We start from the raw sequence: 22650 nt of genomic DNA, 5'->3' as shown, positions 1-22650 counted from the left end.
AAATTGCCGAAAATAAATCAGTGATCTGTTTAATGCCAACACTGCGAGAGTGTTCCATATTCAACGAAGAACTATTGGAACTGGAAAATGAAGAAATTCTAAAAATGGAAGCCATCGATAAAATAGAGCATGAAGGAATCACTATTAAAGTTGAAAACAAAACTGGATTCTTTAGAAAAAAAAATATCTAAAACAGCTGGTTTAGAAAAGACACTGTATGCGTGTGTAAACTGTCGGGTAATTGTAAGGTGAAATTTGGATGTAGAAAAAGGGTTAGTTAATGGCACAATGGGTAAAGTGGTAGATTTTGCTAATTATCAGATAAAAGAAGGAATTGAATTTTTAAAAATTAAATCTGATCAGATTGAAGAAGTTAAAGAAATTGGTTGTGGTTCAGTTCGTTGTTTGCTTGTTAAAGATTTATTATGTCCGTAGGAAACAATTTTCATTTTCTCTGGCATATGCAGTGACTATTCATAAATCTCAAGGATTAAGTGTAGACAGTGCATTGGGGAACATTGGATCTACTGTATTTAAAGAGGGTATGGCATATGTTGCTTTGTCGCGAGTCAGAACGTTATCTGGTTTGTTTTCGATTGATTTTGATGAGACAAAGGTTACTGCAGATGCAAACTGTGTAAAAGAGTATAATAGGTTAAGAAGGGTGTAGGCTCCAAATTTAGGTCAATATCCTGTATTTGAAAAGCGTGTGGTTGGTCGAAAAAGAAGGTTTGAGAGTATCTGTTCTGAAGGTGTTGAGAAGGGAATAGAACAAGATAATGTTGTGATTGCAAGTAAAAAGAAATTGGACACTGTTGAAGAGGTTGTTGGTTATCAGTTTGAAAATAGTTCAGGTGTCAACTGCTATGCTAATGTAGTGGTCAATGTTGTTTTTTATCTTGAAGGTTTGCAAAAACAAATTATGCAGAATCGGCAACAAAGATTTTGTTCTCTGTTGCATTGTGTTTTTGAAAAATTGACAATAGATACAAGTAAAATATAATCTGTTTCAGATGTTCGTAATCTTTTGGATGTGTGTTCTGGTTCTACACAATTTACACAAAATATCCAACAAGATGCTCAGGAATTTTTAATGTATATGCTTACCATTTTTGAAAATAAAGGTGTAGAAATAGAAAATATTTTTGGCCTTTCTTACAAATGGTAACATCATTGTGAAAGTTGCATGTATACATGTTCCAGTAATGTAGACACAGAAAGATTATTGTATTTAACATTACCAGACTGTAAATCAGTATCTTTCAATAAATTAGTTAAAGGTGCAAATCAAAACATGGAGTGTAGCCAATGTAAATCAGAAATGTTATCCACATTATTTTTAAGAAAATATGGACAGTACATAATTTTAATGATGCAACGTTGTACAGCTGATGGAAAAAAATTGGATACTTTAATAAAGCAATTTGTAGCAACACAAGTATCAGTATCAGGAAGGACTTTTGTAGAAATTGCAATAATTTAACATGATGGTCCTTCCACCTCATCTGGACATTACACTGCCCATCTGAAATGTGACAAAGGCTGGACACTTTGTAATGATTCCCAGTTGGTTTTCAAACAACGTTTGCCTAGGGAATTACTAAATTCCTAACTAATATTTTTAAAGTCAAAGTTTTAGGAAGATAATTCACTCCCTGAGAAATTTATTATCATTTAATAGGACTATCATTGTACAATTTATATAAAAAGGAGTTCAAAAATACCATTTGGCCTCAAGGAAAGGTATAGGTTTGAATTATGGACTTTTTTGTGCTCATTGACTCGGTGAATATTTTTAAGAGACAACATTTACAGTTTTTGTAAGTTAAACTTATAAAATTTTGTTAGCCATAAGCATTTTATATGTGTGAGATTTGTATCTTGTGGTATTTTACTGAGAATAGCATGTTTTTGTTTTTTTTAACAATCTTTTTTTTTGCCCGCTGTTAAGGGATGAGTACGATTGAAATCACTATTTCTAGTGAAATTCAATATATTCTGAGAACAGCAAAAAAGGCAAACAAATTATTTTGTTGAAATTATGCTGTGTTGTAAAAAATTTATTATTACATGCTATAACCATCTTTTCTTTACAGATCCCAATTCCAAAATAAGCAGTTTACATCAATTTTTATTGCAAAAAAAAAAATCCGAAGAAAACGTATACCATTTTTAATTTCTATTACTGTGAAGGTAAGTTTAAGTAAATATAAATATGCAGAATGGGCAGATATGCAAGAACCTACAAAGATTAAAAAACGTTTTTAAAACATTCTGTTTATACCGATGTAGTTTTGAAATCTCTCTCTTACCGGATATTAGGTGACCTGCAAAAAAACAGATTAGAGTGGTTCATAATATTTCCCATTGTACCTATCGAAGGACCGCAATCATTTCAATCATTCTTCTTTGAGCATCTTTGCAGACAAAACTCTGTGCTTACCTTAAATTATTTGGAAGCAATTTTAAAACAGAAATATGTCCGTTTTTGTAACAGTTATTGGGCAAGATACTCTTTCATATTTACAAAGAGAGGAAAAGGCGCTCTGTGTACTTTTTCTACTCCATGTAAATACAACCTCATCATACGCACCACTTTGCGTTGAAAGGTTGTTCTATAAGTGTTGTTGTGTATGATTGCACTGAATACTCATAGAACAAGACATCTCCACATTTATCACAAATCATAAATCTCGATATGTCTGAATGCTGCACCATTCTATAATTGGTGTACGGAAGCAGAACAAGGAGAATTGTTTTCTTTTCTCCTCATTTTTAAATCTTCAATGCATGCTAAAATGTTCAGCATACATTGAAGGAGAAAAATGCGTTTATTGATTGTTTTTGTGCAGGAACGTGTGTCTTTCTGCACAAAACCAAACAGCACATGACACAGATATCCTTGCACTATGGTGCAAGTGTGCCTGTGTCACCACATGGCTGCAATTTAAGCAGCCGTGCAGAGAGAAGCATAGATTTGCAACATATTTATGTACATATGTTGCATCCCTGTGCTTTGGAAGTACTACAGCACACTGCAGTTAAAGAGGTTACTGTGTGATGCTGCAGCACTTCCTCATAGTTCTGCACTTTTTCATTCACCATACGATATGAATACATTCATTCAATCCCATACTACACATACACTCATCTAAACTTTCACACACCTACAAACAAATATAGCTCTTTTTTAAAACCAGGAAAGTTAGTTCTTACAAGAACTTTTTTTTTCTTCTTTTTTCTTTTATATATTTTTTTGTTTGTTTTTTGAACAATTTTTAATTTTTTGGGGTTTTTCTTGAAAAAAAAAAGGGAAAAAACATAACTGGAGGAACAAACAAAGAATTAAAAAAAAAAAAAAAACTAACACTGATGACTTTCTTGCATCCTGCAAATTAAGTCAATAGACTGCTCTCCGTAGCATAGCACTGCATTACACTTCAAGCAGAGTACTTTCAGTGTGGCAAACTGAGGACGGATGTCCAAGTGTTGGTCCGATGGATGGACGCGGGAAGTACTTAGCTGTGATGTCGTCTGTGAAGGTCCAGGAAGAACTCTCATTCTTCGGCACTCTTCACGTGCCAAGTCTATTGGATGCATGGTTTTAAGATGTTTTTTCATGCTCGCTGTACCACATGAGTATTTATTTTCTGGATCGCCACGGGAGAGCACCCTTTGACATATCTTGCATGTCACTTTGGTGGCATTGGTCTTCGATTGCCCCTCTGGAAAAGTAAAAAATTTCCAGACGATGGATGAATATCTTTCCGGGCGTGGTGCTTCAGCCAGAAATTCATCTTCAGAAGAATGTTGAGATGCTGGAGATCCCTCTTGCCCTGAAGCCATTGTTTTGCAAAAAAGTTTGAACTAAGTGAAAACTTAGTAAAAAAAGCTTCTTCTCTGCAAAGAGATGCTCCTCCAAAGAAGGTCTAAGAAGAATGATTGAAATGGGTGGGGTGTTTCAATAGTTAGAACAGGAAGTGTAATGCACCAATCAAATCTCTTTTTTTCAGGTCAAATGGGATCCGCGCACCATGCGCTTAGGCAACACGCACCCAGCGCGCATCCGCGAAATTGAAATTAAAAAGAATATATGATTAAATGTAAAAATATATTACTTTTATGAGTAGTTTAGCGTTTGTCTTCAATTAATATTGACATGAAATACATATATATATATATATATATTTTTTTTAAATGTAAAATATAGCGCGGGATTCGCGCACCCACCGCGTCATACACGCGCATGACGCATCGTGGAGTCGCGCCAGTGCCGCGTAACGTGCAGCATACATGTCGCGTATAGGCTTGGATTCGCGTACCGGTCGCTTTGTAATCGCGCACTAAACACGTACCCAACTCTTACCTTCTGTGCATGCTTTCGCGTACGGGTCGTGAAGGGTGCGCATAGGGTGTGCGGATCCCCAAAAAATGGAAAAAAAAAAAAGTTTTCAAAATATAGTTTAAAAAATATTTAAAAAATATATTTTAAAACATTAACAATTTTTTTTTAAACAATAAAAACAAATAACATTTTTTAATTTTTAAAAGAAATAATTGAAAAAATACGTTTAAAAATGAATTTTCACAAAATATAATTAAAGGAATTGACAGACTGAAATAGAAAAATTTAGAAATCCAATGAAAATCATTAAACATCATAGCTTTAGTGATAAATTATAGATAGGAATTAGCATTTAAAAAACCTGTGAAATTCACTGAAAAAACCATAGGTTTCATGCACGTTATAGTTAGCTGGACATTTCCCCCATACAAAACCATTGAAATTCCCCCGTTATAGTTAGTTCAGCTAACTATAACTCGCGCCCCCGCAATGCACTGCTGATGTCACATATTACATCACTCATGACATGGTCAGTGACATCACTGATGACATCACTCATGACATCTCAAATGACATCACTCATGACATCACTGATGACCTCATCCATATGATAAATTAGTGCATCTTGTCACACCCTAATATAACCTTTGATACACCGAATCAAAATTCTCAAACCATAGATACTCCAATACCAATAACTACATACCCACTCATTGACTCTTAGGTCTACACACAGCTCCACTCACACACCTCTACAGTCAAACATAATTACAGTCACTCAATACAGGACTATCATATGCAATTATACACCTATATAGACACTCAGACACCGCCATTCATCCATAGAAGTACACCTAGTCAGTCATGCAAATAATAAATCCCACTCCAATTTACACACCTATACAGTTATACACACACAAGTTCACTTACTCATAAAAATACTACCACATTTGGACGCTCTTATACAATTACTGATACAAGCACACACTCATCCATACAGCCACTCTCACAATCACACACGCTCACATATAGGCAGTTATATACTCTTACACACATATACACTGCGTTTCACATATGTAGTTACTGACACATGTACAACTGAGATATACATTCAATCAGTAACACACCCATACATACACTCACCCAACCATACAGTCCATCACAGTTGCACTCTTAAAACCATGCACCCATAGAATCACCCACTCACATCTATGCACAGAGTCACACACACCCTACCCACAGAAACACTCAGGCACCCATACAGATACTCAGACAACCAATCAATAACCCATATAGACACTCATATGGCTATTCACAAAACCATGCAGCCACTTATACACCAACAGACACATACAGACATCCACACAGTTTAGTCACTAGTCTGCAGTAAGATACATTTAATGACTCACTTATAGTCAGTTATGGACTTAGAAAATCATCCATTCACATACTTGTACACCCACTCATTCTTCAACAGGCCTTTCCCTATATATATCAAACATATTAAAACTTTACAAAAACACAGACTCACGGGATGACGTCATCAGTGATGTCATCAGTGATGTCACTGACCATGTCATGAGTGATGTAATATGTGACGTCATCAGCAGTGCATTGCGGGGGCGCGAGTTATAGTTAGCTGAACTAACTATAATGGGGGAATTTCAATGGTTTTGTACGAGGGAAATGTCCAGCTAACTATAACACCCTTGAAATCTATGGTTTTTTCAGTGAATATATATATATATATATATATATATATATATATATATATATATATATATATAAACATACATGTAAACCTTTGCATGAATATGCATGAAACAGACTTCTGTATGTTCGTCAGAGAAAAGCACCCTTGTGGACGGTGGGTAGTGCTATAACATCCTTACATGCAATATTAATCCAAAGAGCAAAGATTTGAACATAAAACAGTGGATAGAATACTTGTAGTATTAACAAGCAAAGTAGTCAAAACCATTATGCATAGATACATTTAAGAGACATAGGCTTAGCTTAAGAAAATAGGTTCCTTAACACTGCCTGTCCCACAGATGTGTCAGCACGTTGTGATGACTCCAGGCAGTAATGCTGTGTAAACGTGTGCGTCGTCTTCCACGTAGCAGCCCTGTAGATTTTTTCAAGTGCGTTATCAGTTCTTGATAATGGCTTGCCAGCCTTGCATTGGCAAAATTGAATTGCGCTCGCTATCTACCTGGATATGGTAGCTTTAGAGACTGCAGTGCATTGACCGCTTTGACCATAAGCTATGAATAGCTGATTTGATTTCCTTATGTCTTTAGTTCTTTGCAAATAAAATGTAAGGCATCTCTTGAGGTCTAGAGTGTGCAACGCTCTTTCCGCAGACGTGGAGGGGTTAGGGAAGAATGTCCTCAGAATGACTGGCTCTTTCAAATGGAATTGCGTAGGGACTTTAGGGATGAACTTGGGGTTCATCCTCAATATGACCATTTGATCCGTGAAGCACAAGAACAGATGGGATATGGTGAAGGCCTGTATTTCACTAATCCTCAGGGCCGGACTGGTGATTCCGGGCACCGGGCAATCCCCCGGTAGGCCGGATGGGGTGGGGGCCAGTTTTTTCAGAGGGGGCCGGTTTTGCTGGGGATGATTTTGGGTCCTTGAGTCAGAGTCAGACTGTACTGTAGATAGTAGCCTGTCTGTCTGACCTACGCTCCGCTCCATGTGTGGAAAAAGCATAACTGCCATTATGGGCCTTTACTCCTCATATAGCTCTTGCATCCTCCGAACATTGGCTGGGTGGGTACCAGAGGGTCACTATCACTCACTTCGCATGGCGTCTATGTGCATCACCTTTGTTTAGAGGCCGCCCTGTATGTCCTGCGCTCTTGAAACGTGCAGCTCCCGGCGCCGCTGCTACCTCGTCATTTTCTTCTAATGTGCACGGTACTCAGCTTTCAAAGCCCGGTAGGTCTGCGTTCACCTATTGGCTGCCGACTTTCTGCAGCTGCTCACATCGGGAACGTGCAAGGCAGCAGCAATGGTTTTCAGTGGCTGAGCACACTTATCTTCAGCTAACTTCTCTGCCGCCTTTTCATGTCTTTTCCAGCAAACATCCTGCTTTTCAAGCCCCTCTCCTTTTCACTACCTTTCTCACTTCCTCTTTGTTGGCTGTTTTCCTCTCTGATCCATTTTCTTCCCTTTTCTCTAGTGTTGTTCTCTCTACTTTTGTTCCATTTTCTTGGCTTTCTCCCATTTAGTTTCAACCTTTCTTTCTTCGCTTTCTTTTTTATAAGATGATTTTTTTCTTTTTAGGTCCTTTCCCGGTCCCCTTTCCTTTTTTTTGTGCAAATCTGGCTTCTTTCTCTGCCTCCTTCCCCTTTCTTAATTGTGTTTATTTCTTCATGCCTCATCAACACTCTCTCTTTAGCTTCTTTCTCTCATCCCACTCCGCTCCTTTTTATTTGTGATTTTCTCTCTGCCACATTTTAGCTTTTCCATTTTCATAACTTGATACCCTTATCTCCCTGTTTCAAGCACCCTTTCTTTTATTTCTGTCTTCTTCATTTCCCCTTCGTTTTCATTTGCTTTGTTCTCGTTGCCTCATATTCCATTCCCTTTCTTTAATTTCTTCCCCCATTCTCCCTCTTTACTTTGTCACATGCCAATTTCACCTTTTCTTTTTGCCAAATTTCCCCTTCTATTTCTTTACTTTCTTTAACTCTTCCTCCTTTTTCCTTTCCTCTCTAATTTCCAATTTCCTAAATTGTTTCATATCTCTCTTCCCTTATTTCTCTCTCATTCTGTTTGCTTCCTTTATGTAGATTACCTTTCACTTGGACTCCTCCACCAGTTCCCTTTCATTCATGCCACCTTATTTTCTTTGCTTCCTTTTGCACCATATACCAGCCCTTTCCTATTCTTCTGATCCTTTGTCCGCTGCTCCTTCTTCCCTTCTCTCTGTTATAGTCTCTCTCAGTCCCCTTTCCCTCCAGAGCTCAATGTTCAGTAGAACTGTTGTCTCCAGGGTGGTGCTGGCTGTGAGTGGTGGTGGCGGCGGGGGGAGGGGGGATAACTGCCTGTTAAATCGTCTGGAGCACAGGTACAATAATTTACCTGAAAGAGCACCAATTACCAGCTAAAAATATAGATGCATGATTCTATTGCTGAAAGAAAATTATGCATGGATGCAGATTTACCTAAATGCCAAGTTTATAGGAAATGACATCACAAACCCTTTGACCACTGGTGTCATCACTGAGCAACAGCTCCACTGCAGGTCCTTCAACAGCCCCTTAATTGCTACGGGAGGGGTAAGGGCAGGGAGTGTACATACGGGCACTTTGCCGCCGGTTCAATTGCTATTCCTGGCGCTGCCTTTATGTCCTCAGAGTGCAGGACAGGGTCACTGTGGTTATCAAAGTATACCCATAGGTGATACCTTGGAGCCACATAGGCCCGGTTCTGCGCAGTGGAGTATTTGCTCCAGTCAGGCCTGGCTCCAGTTTGTGAGAGCGGTGGAGCGAGGTGGCTTGCGCACCGTCGTGGGCTGTGGCTGGCAGTGGCTGCAATAAATCAAAAATTTTAATCGTGATGATTGTCATTATGACAGTGACAATCATCATGATTAAAATGTCAGATTTATTGCAGCTACGCGTGACACGACGGTGCGAGGCGAGCAGGGCAACTGCAATGAGCAGGCGCCGCGTCCGGGCCATGATTAAAGTAGAAAGAGCCTCAGGCCCTCAGCCGAGGTAAATTAATACAGGCCCGGGCCCAGTTCTACTTCTGCGCAGTGCAGTGGACACGACCGTGAGGAGATGATTGTCAGCACCCCACCGCCCCAATCTGACCCCGGGTCCGACTCTGATCGGAGCCACTTGCTACCAAACGGTTTACGGATTTGAAAGTGAATCAGAGTCGGACCCAGGGGCATATTGGGGGCGGTGGGGTGCTGGCAATCATCTCCTCACCGCCGCAGACATGTTAAGGCAAAGGGGTAGTGGAGACACCAGCAATAATGGCAGGAAGGGAAGAAAAGATGAAAGAGATGAAGAGATGAAGGTGGGAAGAAGGGATAAGTAAAGAAGGCGGGAGAGAGAAAGTGAGGAAAGACTTCTAGAAGAGAAAGATATATGAAGCATGAGAGTGAAGGGCAAGGGGTTGTCCAGAGGGATGACAGGAGAATGTGTATGGGTACATATGACTGGGTGGGTAACCTGGTGCTCTTTAAGGTCATCTACTATTTACTGTGCTTTGTAAGTTGACACAAATATGTAATGAAAAATGTGCTGTAAAATGCACCATTTTGGTCTGTCTTTTTCCCCAAAAAATTTGGGGAGAGAATCCCTCTAAATCCCCCTTGTAGTGGTTGGGCTCGCGAGCTGCGCTCACAACGTGCCGGACGGGGGCTGGTCTGGCAAAATTTCCCAGGGCTGCTCTCAGTTCTCCGTCCCGCCCTGCTAACCCTTCTTGTCGAAGTAAGTGCTAGAAGAAGTGCGACTTTCCAGGTCAAGTACTTCAATTCTGCCTTGTGAATGGGCTCGAATGGTGGTTTTAGCTACTGAGACAACACCACATTAAACTGCCGTTCCGGAGGTGGAGCTTTGATGGGTGGAAAAACTCTAAATAGTCCTTTCATAAATTGCTTTATGACTCTTGATGACCATAAAGGTGGAGTATGAGGCGATCGCCTGTATCTTGATATAGCAGCCAGGTGAACTCGGACTGATGAGTGTGCAAGACCAGATTTTGCTAGAGAAAGCAAAAAAGGCAGGATCTCTTCTGGAGAAGAGAGAAATTGATCTAAAATGCACCATACACAGAAGTGTTTCCACTTAAGCCTGCAAGTCTTATTGGTGCTTTCAGCTCTAGATTTTCCATTAATGTCTTTGCAGTCTTGTGCAATGCTCAAATCTCTAAATTCAAAGAATTCAAGAGCCACGCATGCAGTTGCAGAGAAGCTGGCTCCGGGTGACGCACTTGGCCCTTGTCCTTTGTCAACAGCGTTGGAGTCGGCAACAGACGGATGGGCTGCGATTCCGACAGGAGGAGTTCCGTGTACCAGTGCGGTCTGGGCCACCTGGGGGCTATCAGCAGAATGCGGCAACGCTCCCATTTCATCTTCGTGAGGGCCCTGGGTATCAGAGGGATGGGAGGAAAAGCGTATGCATAGATCCCTGACCAGCGCATCAAAAGAGCATTCCCCCATGAGTTTCGGAGAGAGAATCTGCTTGCAAAGAACCAGCATTTGGAGTTGAGCTGGGTCGCAAATAGGTCCAGCGCTGGCTTTCCCCAGATTGCAAATACCTCATCCAGCTGTGCTTGTCCCAGCTCCCATCCGTTACAGCTGTCGCTTGTTCTGCTCAAGGTATCGCCAAGGAATTCCGGAGACCCGGGACATGTTCTGCTGTCAGGGAAATGTGGTGGAGCGTCAGCCAGTTCCACAACTGTTCCCGTCCTGTGACAGAGTTAAAGATTTTGTACCTCCTTGCTTGTTGATATAAAACATGCTTGTGGCGTTGTCTGTCCGGATCAACACCGACGACCCTTGTATTCAAGGAAGGAAAGCCCGAAGAGATAGGAAAATGGCGTTCTGTTTCAGTCTGTTTATGTGCATCTGCCGCTGAGCCAAGGACCACTTCCCTTGCACTTGCAGGTCCTGTAAGTGTTCTCCCCAACCTTCCGTAGAAGCATCTGTTACTACGTAATCCGGGATGATTGAAAGAAAAGATTGGCCTTGGGACAGATGTGAAGTCTGAGTCCACCACCTTAGGGCCTCCTTCATCCGAGAAGTGACATTGATTACGTCGAAGGAACCTGAGGTTTAAATCCATTGACGCTGCAATTCCTCTTGAAGAGGTCTCATGTGCAATCGAGTTAGCGGCACAAGATCTATTGCAGCAGAGAGCATTCCCAGTAAAGATTTGAACACTCTACCAGAAACTCACTTTTTTTCTGTACAGCTTGAGTGTTAATGCTCGTAACCTTTGTTGCCTTTCCTCGGAAATGAAAGCTTTGTTTTGGATGGTGTCCAGCTTGGCTCCCAGAAATGTTATCCGGTTTGGGAAAATTGAAAATTTCTGAAAAGTGACTGAGAGACCCAGTTCGTGAAAATGAGTGAGGCATTCTCCACTAGGAGGGAAGATGGCGCCTTTAGCAGCTAGTCGTCGAGGTAAGGGAATACCTGATGACCTTTGCTTCTCAAGGCTGCTGCCACTGGAGCTAGGAATTTTGTGAACGTCCGTGGGGCCGATTTGAGGCCAAATGGAAGGACTTCGAATTGTTAGTGGGTACCAGCCACTGTGAACCTCAGGAACTTCCTGTGTTTCGGATGAATAGGGACATGGAAATATGCATCCTCGAGATCCAATTAAGTCATGAGATCGCCCTTGTTGAGGCGTCGTAGGATGTCAAAGAGTAACCATCCTGAATGTTTGACTCTAAAAATGTGTTCAATTTTCTGAGGTCTAGGATAGGCCTCCACTCTCCCGACTTTTTGCGAATGAAAAGCGGGAGTAAAAGCCTTTCCTCCTTTGGGGAAAAAGGGATCTTTTCTATTGCCCTTTTCTGAAGCAATTCACGTGCTTCTTTTTTGATTAATTGAAGGTGAGGGGGGGTGTGATCCCTTGGGAGGGGTATTGGGCGGTTTTTGGGCGAATGCTAATATATGGCCATAAGAGATGAGATCCAGGACCCACTTGTCTGAAGTTATGTCTCGCCAATGGTCGATATGCACGGAGATTGAAGCACCATTCAGGGGGGAAAAAAAAGCAGCTGGTACCCTGTTGCAATCACGGCTTGCAGTCGGTGTCACGGCCTTGGGATCCTGGCTTTCGTTTGGAGCCTTGCCTGGAGAAACCAGCTGTATTCGCTTGACAGTAGGATTGCTGCTGATATCCCTGATGGTATTGTGGCTGAAAGGTCTGATAGGACTGGGAACCTTTGTAAGTCCCCCTATAATTGGAGAAGCCCCTACCTCGGGCTCCTCGAAAAGGCCCCTTGGGATACTGCAGGGTTCCAAGCGCCTTAGCAGGGTCAGTATCCTTCTTAATGGCGGTAAGTGCCTCATCAATATGGCTGCGGAAAAGGCTGTCACCATCATAGGCCATATCCAATATCTTGGTCTGGACTTCGGGTGGAAATTTGTTGCCTTTAACCACCCTTGATGTCTTAAAACGGCAGCGCCAGCTAACTGTCTGAAACCAGTTGTGGCAATGTCAATTATTTCAGACGCCGCTCTCTCTCCTTCCGTGAGTATTTTAAGAAACTCCTCCTTGCTATCTTCTGGGATGACCTCCTTCATTGAACCGATGTCAGACCACATTTGTCTATCATAACGGGCTAAAATGGCCAAAGCGTTACCCGCCCTGAGACTGCCGCCATGAAGAGAATCTTTTCCCAATTGAATCCAGGCGTCAACCTTCCTTGTTTTGTGGAGAAATGATAGGCGTAGATGGATCTTTTGATCGTCTCTGAGCCGCCTGAGAGATCATCGAGTCCGGTTTAGGGTGACTTGCAAGACACGCAGGAGTGCCCTCCGGTGCTCTATATTTTTTATCGAACCTTGACAGCACAGGAACCACGGAAGCTGGTGCCTTCAAGACCTTGATCCATTCTTGCCAGATATGGCCAATGATGGGTATTGACCTGACAGTCTTTCTTGCCTAATCCTTAAAATCATAAAGGAAACAGTCCAATTGATGCACAATTGTTGGCAGATGAAACCTGTTAACTTCTCTGTCCATAATATTATGGAATCCTCCGATATCCTCAGGAGGTGAGTCCAAAGGATGATGAGGCAGTGGGGTTGGCGTTGGCGCTATATAGTCATCCCACTCATCCGCTGGTGGAGGAGAGTTTGCTATCTCTCCTCCTTCCTGCTCCTCCTCAGACGTAGTAGTGTCTTCTCTGGGAGGAAGGAGTCATGGGACATGGTGCCATCCCAGGAGTGACTGGAGGTGGAGGTGGAGTCAGCGCTGTTTGTGGAGCTACCTGCGGAGGTGGGGGAGGTATGACAACATCCTCTTGAGGAGGAAACCTCTTATAGTCTGCCAACATATTCTGAAGGTCTAGAATTAACGCCGAAGGAAATTGCGCAGGCTGCTGTCTAGGCTGCGAAAAATATTGTTGGTACTGAACAGGAGGGGCCGGATAATGCTGGTAATACTGTTCTTCATCGTCATATTCATTGTCCTCTTCCTGATATTTAACTTTCAGTTCAGAAGGACTACGTGCGGCTCGAAACTGGCCTTCGTCCTCTTCCGAATCCTCAACATCCAAAAGATGGCTGGGATGTAGCAGAGACATTTTTGGTGTCCTGAATTGAGGTTGCGCAAATTGCTGGAACGGGGTTGACGGACCTGCATAATAAACTGGATTTTTTTTATTCGACGACGAGAATTTCTCGTCGCCGACGGGGCCGTGGTCTATCGCAAACGGGTGATAGTCGACGGTACTGTCACAGCCGGTGGGATTGCCATAGTTGGAACATCTCCAGTCGACGACTGTCGTCGATGGTAGTAATGCCTTCGGCGACGATGGTGTCATCTACGGTTTCGTCGTCGTTGACAATGGTGTCGTCGTCTACGGTTTCGTTGTCGGCTGTCTCAACGTCGAAGGCGGTGTCATCGTCAATGGCTTCATCAACGACAGCTGCTCTGACAGGCTCGTCGACGATGAGGTCTTAACTCTCGTCGACGGTGTAGTCGTCGACGATAAAGGTAGCATCGACGGTATAGAACCTTTTGTACTTGCCGTCGATGTGGTAAACACTGTAGACGATTTCGACGACGAGAGAGTCACAGACGTCGAATAAAGTTCCCCCTGCAAGACCTAAAACAACAAAATGAAACAAGCGCACTGAACTTTAACTGAAAATATTAGGAGCTCTGCCCAATAGCAGCGCATTATAGGAACCGATTTGCACTGGCAGCACAATACGAGCACTGGGCACTAAACAGCAGTGGGAACACTGGCTTCAAACTGGAAGCTATGGACACCAATAGCACACACAAGGAGCTATGATGCAGGACCTGTCATCACATTTGAACTCTAGGCACTGGATGCGATGGTCACAAGGGCAGTTACATGGAAACACCGGTCACTTGAAGCACAATGAATAATGCTTGGACACATGAAGCAGCCACTGATTATTGTGAGATGACCTGTAACTCTATTCAGTTCCACAACATCCGGAATACCGTAATTAGAAACCTAACCATAGGAAGAACAGGGATTCCACTGAACAGGTGTGAAAAACCCACTTTCCAGAAAGAAAAATTATTTTTTTTCTTTCTGGAAAGACCGTTTTTCACACCTGTTCAGTGGAATCCCTGTTCTTCCTATGGTTAGGTTTCTAATTCCGGTATTCCAGATGTTGTGGAACTGCATTCAGTAAGGAGGGTGAACTTAACCTCAACCTCTACCGCCCTCCGTTTCTTGACTGTTACTGTAACGCTATACGCCAGAAGAAAACTTGCAGAAAACACTAAGATCTGGGCTAAGGGTCACAATTGACAACCATGGGCACTAGGCGCCCCTTTTTGTAGAGACACCATTGGAAGTGCTGTGTAGCAAGGCAGGCGCACCATTCGAGACAACAAGAACGAGATTTTGCAAAATGCTTACAAGGTCCAGCGAGAACAATGGGGAGAGAATGATGCAAAACTATACATGAGCCATTATAAGAAATAAAGACATTTTGCACATTTATTACAAGCTCCGTTGAAACTTACGGGAGCAGAGTGCTGCAAATGTTTGCAGGCCACTGTGAGAACATGGGGGCATAAGGTTGCAAATAAGTACAAGATCCATTGGGAGGAAAGAATGTTACAAGTTGTCACCAGTCCAATGAAAACAATGGTGCAGAATGTTAGAAATTAATACAAACCCATTGAGTGGATTGGAGCAGAATGCTGCAAATTATTACACCACCAATTTAAAACAGGAACCAAATATTGTGAATAAAAAACATTACTAGAAGAAAATGAAGGGGTAGAATGTTTAAAAAGGATTCTCAGACCCATTGATATCATTCAAACCAAATTTTTAAAATGCATAGAAGTCCTGGGTTGAACAATTAAAAGTCCCAATCAGAGCGATAGGGCAGGATGTTTGAAATATTGTATGCTCCATCGAGAACGTTATAGATAATGTTACAGCAAAGGACAACATCTGATTCCATGAAACGTCATATTAGTGTGAAATTCTATATTGGAGATTTTGTCAAAGGAAACAATTAACAATATTTTATTGTGCAGAACTCTGGTGTAACTCTAAATTGAGTTAACATATATTGCCTCCACAATCTGTCTACGTTTCCTGATTTATTCTGCAACGTTATCCGGTGCATACTCAAGCAAGCTGGCACATATTTTGTAGGAAGTCAGATAGTGTCCCCTTTCATATGTAGTCTTGGTACTAAGCATCATTTTGTAAAACCTCCCTTGCAATGCTTGTAAAATTACTTAACTTGTCACAAATGCCACAGTGTCATTATGCATAAAACAGATTCGCTTTTGCGTATGTTATAATATTCTATTTCATTAAAATCCAATAGTAAAAACAGCTAATATTTTGACTTTTCATTGGTTTACATTTGATTTGAGCAAGGTCTACGGACAGACAGGTGTACTGGGTTCAGAGTGTAGGCACAAGCACTGGGGTGCAGTCACTTATTTAGGTAGTTGTTTCAAAGTGTCTCTTGTGACTGACACCTCTGGCTTGCTTGCAGGCTCGTAAACAAGCAAAACACCTTATGTCCTGGCTGACTGTTCCATCAGAGTGCTGCAGTCTGTAAAATGTGCTGACACTTCCAGCAAGCAATGGTTAAAGGGGCTGACCCATTGTCCCTCTCTGTGTATTATTATGATGACTTTATTTCAAAAGCTCTGACGAGTTACCCAGTTTATTACAGATGTTCAACTTTAGGAAAGGTGTGATTACAAACAGAAACTGAAAGGTACCTGGTGCCTTTTGCAATATTTGTTGATAAAGCTGTATGGCATTTTCATATTCCTGCTTCCGAAACATAATATCTGCAATCATCTAAAAGAAAATAAAGACATTTTCATAAAGTTGAATATTATTAATTTAACTGTTATTAATCACCTTTCTTCCTCTAATAGGACATGCCTTGGCAACTTGGTACGACGATAACATTTTTAATTTTCTGTGTATGCCAAGAAAATAAAATGAAGTGCACCCTAAATGTGATGGCCATGCAATCGGATTAAACAGTTTAAATTCAAAATGAAAATTAACCATCACATGTCATTTTAATGGAACATAAATGTTATTTAAGAGAAGACAGGTGTATTTAAAAGAGGGCTGTCTCAAAGACCCTTTATTTATATACATATAGAAGCATGCATTTTTTATAATTTATGACAGTTTTATTACATGAGGCTGCAAGACAATTAAAGCGGTCCCTAGAATAGACCTAAAAAGATAATCAATAAAAATGTACTGAACAAAAAAAAAAAAGGACGTTCTTGAATATAATGGAAAGGTTTCTCATCTTTATGGGCTAGATGTATGAACAATACTAATAGTGATTACCATATAGCGAGGTTTTGAAAATCGCTATTCAGTAATTGCTACCACTAATGTCCACAGGGGCTATTTAGCCCCCATTTCTTACATAGCGATTCATAGTGGGTCGCAAATAGACCTACCTCATGAATATTAATGAGGCAGGTCAAAATTTGTGACCCACTATGATTCGCTGCCATCACAGCGATGGTGGCCTGCTGGGCTCAGCAGACCACCATGTCTGTGACTGCTTTTAAATAAAGCAAGTTTAAAAAAAAAAAAAAACAGACTATTTTCCTTAAAGGAAAACGGGATGTGTTGAAAAATACAAAAATGAAACGTTTAAGTTTTATTTTTTAAGAGTAGGCATTGGTACCTTGGACCGCTGCCTACTCAAACATTTTTTTCTCCATTCTCAAAGGGAAAGGCATCCCTTGGGGACCCCTTCCAATTTGCGAATGGATTATTACCAACTTTGAGTTGGCAGTAAATTGCAAAAGTTTTGCGACCGCTTTGGGTCGCAAAACATTCATACATACCAATGCGAATTGGAAGGGATGCCCTAAACACGCTCCTTCCAAATACCGATTCGCAAAATCAAACTACAATTCGGTAACAGGTTACCGAATTGCAATTAGGACATTGTACATTTGAAAATGCGTTCTTGCATTCACAAATGGCACGATTCTGCAAATTAGGCCGTTTGTGGCCACAAAAAGGCTTCGTACATCTAGCCCTCAGTTCGAGTAATAAGAGATGGCCTGTGAGCTTTCTGTAATTGCTCACTTAATGAAAATCACTTCAGTATCCTGTGCCAGTTTTTTTGTACTTAAGGACCCTGGCTGGGAGGAGATGAGAGGTCAGAGCGCCTATAGCACAGCTGCAGGTCTCAGTTTACAAGTCAACTAAGAGATTAAACGAGATAAGAAAAAAATCAATGTAAGATCATGAGCCCTGAGTGAAAATGTAAATAATTTTTCACATAAGTGTACCAAATTTATGTAGAACAAGAGACCGCAGAAGTTACTGTCTCTCGTTCACAGTCATTCTTTTGTTATTCATACACATGAAAAAGTGTGCATCACGTCAGTGTGTTTGAACACACCATGTGCATAGTAGGCTATGATGTGTTCTCACATTACAAAAATGCCGCCACGTGTCCAGTAGATATACCTCCCGTTCATTTCCAACAAACTTTAAAATAGTGTGAATTTAGTCGTTTTTAGGTCTCGCCTGACCCAGCGCATGTGCTGGTCTGGCGAGACTTATTGAGAGGGCTCCAAAAAGTGCTACCAGGCCAGCCTAGAGCTACAGTGCATGTGTGTGCGCGCGCCGCGCTTTACCGCGATTACTTTCACTTTGATGTTTGATCGTGATCGCGATCACTTTCACTTTCGCGGCCGCATGGCCGCTTGGCATAGCCAATAGGTCTCGCTTTTGGGACCTTATAAGTATTTAGTTATGCCACTGTTGCATGGCTACACACTTATAAGGTCCCAAAGGCGAGACCTATTGGCTATGCCAATGCTTGTTTAATATAGAACAGAAATACAATTGAAAATAAAATCCAACAAAGTATACAGATCGCTTGTCAGACCTAATACCCCCACAGGCAGTCTTGCTCTAGCCTTATTAGACAAGTTTGTGTACATTTTTATGTGAATTTTATATCACAGGTGTTGTCATTTCCTTGCAGGCAGCGAGAGCTAGTAGACACCCGCTTACATAGAGTTGGCTTTTTTGGTCCACTGCTTTCAACCATTGGCTTTCTTTGACTAGCCTTTTCAGCCATCGACTAGAGAATTTCTCAATCACATCTTTCCTTAGCCCCATGAACTAATCATATTTCACCTAATGCTATTGGCTGTTTAGATGCATCCTCCCACCATCTCTTTAGGGATTGTAGTGAAATGTAAGAGTGACTACTTTACAACTATTGCCCTCTCTATCCGCTCATGCTGGCTCCCTCTCATGTGTATCAATCTAATGTGCTAACGCTAAGTGTTAACACAATAAAGCCATGACTATTATCTTTCCAATACTTGTTAATAAGAACACAGTAATACCTAAACCACCTGACAAAGGACGAACTGTCTCGGGTTCTCCTTTTTGATGGTAAAATGTCAATGCTATTTTCTATGTAGGAGTCCTTGGTAACCGATTTTGGGAAAGGGAAAAAAGAAAGTTACTAAACACAAAATATCCACGGGTGTAATAGGCGAAAATAGCACCAAAAAGGGCGACACACAACAAAGACACCTAATCACTGATGAAGGAGTCCTTTAGATAGGACAAAATCCCATCACCGACCGAGGTGGCATGCTTAATCATGTGTGATTTCTCCTCTTAGCGGAGACATCTAGCTCGGCCAAGGGCTACAACCCCCCTCACTGTGAGGGAGGAGCTCAGGGATGTTTTTGATTGCTACTCTTACAAAGGATGTACTAAAATCATCCAGATGTGAAACACTAGAATAGTTAGGTGATTGGCGCAGTGCAAAGAAACTTAACCAAGTGATGTGTGTGATGCTAAAACAAACTACTAGGGGCGAAAAAACGTTATTGGTTCACTCCTACTGTCAAGATTAAAAACAGTGCATGTGCAGTATAAAAATATTAACTGCGTATGTCCAATAAACAGGTCTACATGTTTCGGCCAGTATGATCCCTGTGGTGTCGTGGCCTTCCTCAGGACCTAGATGTCAAATGCTACTGCGTTACAAAAAGTGAAACAATTAAAAATTAATAAAGATAATACTTTTAGGTGTAATATAGAACAGATACAACCTACAACACCAGTAGTCTCACTTTTAGTGAATAACTATATACTGGTGGTAACCCGTTGATTACGAGTAAGAGGCCTCACCTCACCTGGTAACAGCTCAGGACGGGAGGCACCACTCTATCCGTTGATACCCCGGACGATTAAAGAGCTGTGACTGGAGGTAGCAGTAGCATTTGACATATAGGTCCTGAGGAAGGCCACAACACCACTGGGGTCATACCGGCTGTTAGACCTGGCACCATTGGCGTGGGTCTCCCTTCCATTTTTTGCTATTGCCTCCTGTGTTTTTGGTACATGTTTTACTGGTCTAGATGCTTTGGGCACTGTGCCACTGCTGTTCAGTGCAATTGCTGGCCTGTTGACTTGGTAAGTGCATCCACTTGCCAGTCCCTAAACCTTCCCTTTTCTGCATGTTAGCCACCCCTAAGGTAGGCCCAAGGGCAGGGTGCATTGTGTGTAAAAGGTAGGACATGCCCAGGTGTGTGTGTGTGGCATGTCCTGATAGTGAATTACAGCCATTTTCATTTTTCACTATTGCAAGGCTACCTGTCCCCATAAGCCAGAATGGGTAGTTTGATTATAACACCTTATAATCATAACTGACCCAGGGAACATGGCAGAAAAGCTAATTTAGTATGCCTGAACTCAGAATGATAAAATACATATTTTAGTGAAGTTGGTTTTAACATTCTGAGTTAGAGAATACCACTTTTAGAAAGTAGTTGTTTTTCTTGCCTAACCATCCAATCCTGCCTCTGCTAGGTTGTGTATTCCATGTCTGGTTTGAGAGTGACAGGGGCTGGGGGGCTCCAGGAGACAGGGTGAGTCAGCACAAGGCTGAATGGACCTATCTGCATGAGGAGTGGTGGGAGGAGTAGCACCTGGGCCTGAATAGGGCTGTGCCTGCCTTCCACAACGCTGGCTCCACCTCCTGGGGTGCGTCCGATGACCCTGTCCCACACTGACAAAGGAAGAAGTTGTGCACTGGCAGAATGCTCCCAGAACTGGTTTGGACTAGGTACAGACACTCTCTGCCTTCAGAGACAAAGGATTTGTGGATATAAAAAGGGGGACCCAGACCCCAGAACTTTAGATCACTTCAGGGAATCAAGATGAACCTTTGCTGAGGAGAAGAACCAGGAAGCTGAAGGAGGAGACTACCCCTGTGCTGTGTGTTTGGCCTGCAGTGGTTGCTTCATTGCCAAAGGAAGGAGAAGAGGACTGACTGTGCTTTTCATCATCTTGTAGAAGATCTCCAAGGGCTTGATCTTTGAGCTTGCCTCCTGCCTAAAGTCTCAGGGATACAAGACTTCACCACCAGCTCCCCCCTGAATTCCCTTGCTGGAAATTGAAGTGCCTGCTGTTGTGCTGGGCCTTCTGAGGGACTGCGTGTTGCTGGGAGCTGGAAGCGCGACTCGAAGCGTGTCGCCACCTCAGTAGTTGCCGTCGCATCGCCGAGTATGCATGCTGCCGCTGTCGCCATCGCATCGCCAAAGCACGTCACAACACCGGAGAAGCGGGCCACCGCCGTAGAGGTCACCATCGCATCACCGGAGAAGCGCGTCGCAGGGCCTGTCGCAGCTCAGAAGATCACCGAATCGCTGCACGGCCGTCGGGCATGCACGCATCGCATCTACGTTGTCGCATCATAACCAAGACGCCATTTAGTCGCATTGCACCGGATCATCGCATCGAGGCGCCATCTTGTCGCATTGTACCGGACAGCAGTAAGAAACCGACGCATCACCTCCCCACACAGTAAGGAAATGAGCATCAACTCCCCTGCGCAGCAGTAAGGAACCGACGCATCACCTTCCCTGTGACCCTTTTGTTTGCTTTGCGTTACGCATCCAAGGTACTTTGAAGTAAAGTGTTGCATTTGCAATCTAAAGTGAACTGAGCTATTTCCTACCATTTTAAAGTCTATTTTTGATTACAGTATTGTAGATTTTTGTCGTTTGGTCTTGTGTTAAGTCTAGTAAAGATTACTTATTTTTCTAAACTGGTGTGGTGTCCATTTGTAGTGTTTTCACTGTATTACCGTATGTGTTCAGAAATGCTTTACACACTGCCTCTGAGATAAGCCTGCCTGTTCGTGCCAAGCTACCAAGGGGGTGAGCAGGGGTTATTTTAGGAGTGTAGCCCCTTACCCTGACTAGACACAAGGGTCCCTATTCGGACAAAGGTGCAAACCATTGCCAACTAGAGACCCCCAAATCAAACACTGGCTGAAATATGTAGATCTGTTTATTGGACATACGCAGTTAATATTTTTATACTGCACATGCACTGTTTTTAATCCCGACACTAGGGGTGAACCAATAAAGTTTTAACGCCCCTAGTAGTTAGTTTTAGCATCACACAAAAGTTAAGTTAAGTTTCTTTGCACTGCGCCCATCACCTGAATATTCTAGTGTTTCACATCTGGAGGAATTTAGTACATCTTTTGTAAGAGTAGCAATCAAAAACATCCCTGAGCTCCTACCTCACAATGAGAGGGTTGTAACCCTTGGCGGCGCTAGGTGTCTACGCTAAGAGGAGAAATCCCAGATGATGAAGCATGCCACCTCGGTGGGTGATGGGATTTCGTCCTAACCTAAGGACTCCTTCATTAGTGATTAGGTGTCTTCGCTTGTGACCACCTTTTTGGTGCTATTTTAGCCCATTGGACCCGTGTTTATTTTGTGTTTAGTAGCAGGTTTGTTTGGGGAATCTATCCGCGCTGGTCTTAAAGCTTCCCTTGGACCCTCCACTCCCAGTTTGTTTTTCTCCAAAAAAGAAAGAGCGTCAGGGGAGATAACGATAAGGAGGACGAATTTTTGACAGACGAAAGTGCAGTAGGATGTAAGCCCCACACACTTCGCCTTTGGACAATAACTGTAAATAATTGTAATACACTTTTGCCAAATTGCAAGCCACAGAAACAGCCAGTGTTATAGCTCAGTGGGTCAATATTCTTCCTTTGGAAAACTGTAAGAATCTTTAAGGCTAAAATGTAGCTGACA

General features: G+C 42.2%; 1 protein-coding gene across 5 annotated transcripts in view; it reads right to left on the bottom strand.

Annotated features, from left to right (window-relative positions):
* LOC146789716 (tetratricopeptide repeat protein 21B-like) overlaps positions 1-22650 on the bottom strand; it is a 514157-nt gene that overhangs the window by 220339 nt on the left and 271168 nt on the right. For all 5 annotated transcript variants that reach the window (XR_014970145.1, XM_085632051.1, XM_085632050.1 and 2 more), the window contains one exon: positions 16294-16375. Coding sequence is in view for 4 of the 5 variants with exons in the window: in XM_085632051.1 (XP_085488177.1) it covers positions 16294-16375 (82 nt within the window). In the remaining variant the exon portion in view is untranslated. The remainder of the gene's footprint in view (positions 1-16293; positions 16376-22650) is intronic.

This window comes from Triturus cristatus, chromosome 10 (assembly GCF_964204655.1).
Source record: "Triturus cristatus chromosome 10, aTriCri1.1, whole genome shotgun sequence".
In the NCBI taxonomy this organism is placed as follows: Eukaryota; Metazoa; Chordata; class Amphibia; order Caudata; family Salamandridae; genus Triturus; species Triturus cristatus.
The sequence above is the reverse complement of the archived record's forward strand: the minus strand, read 5'-3'. Positions and strand labels throughout refer to the sequence as shown.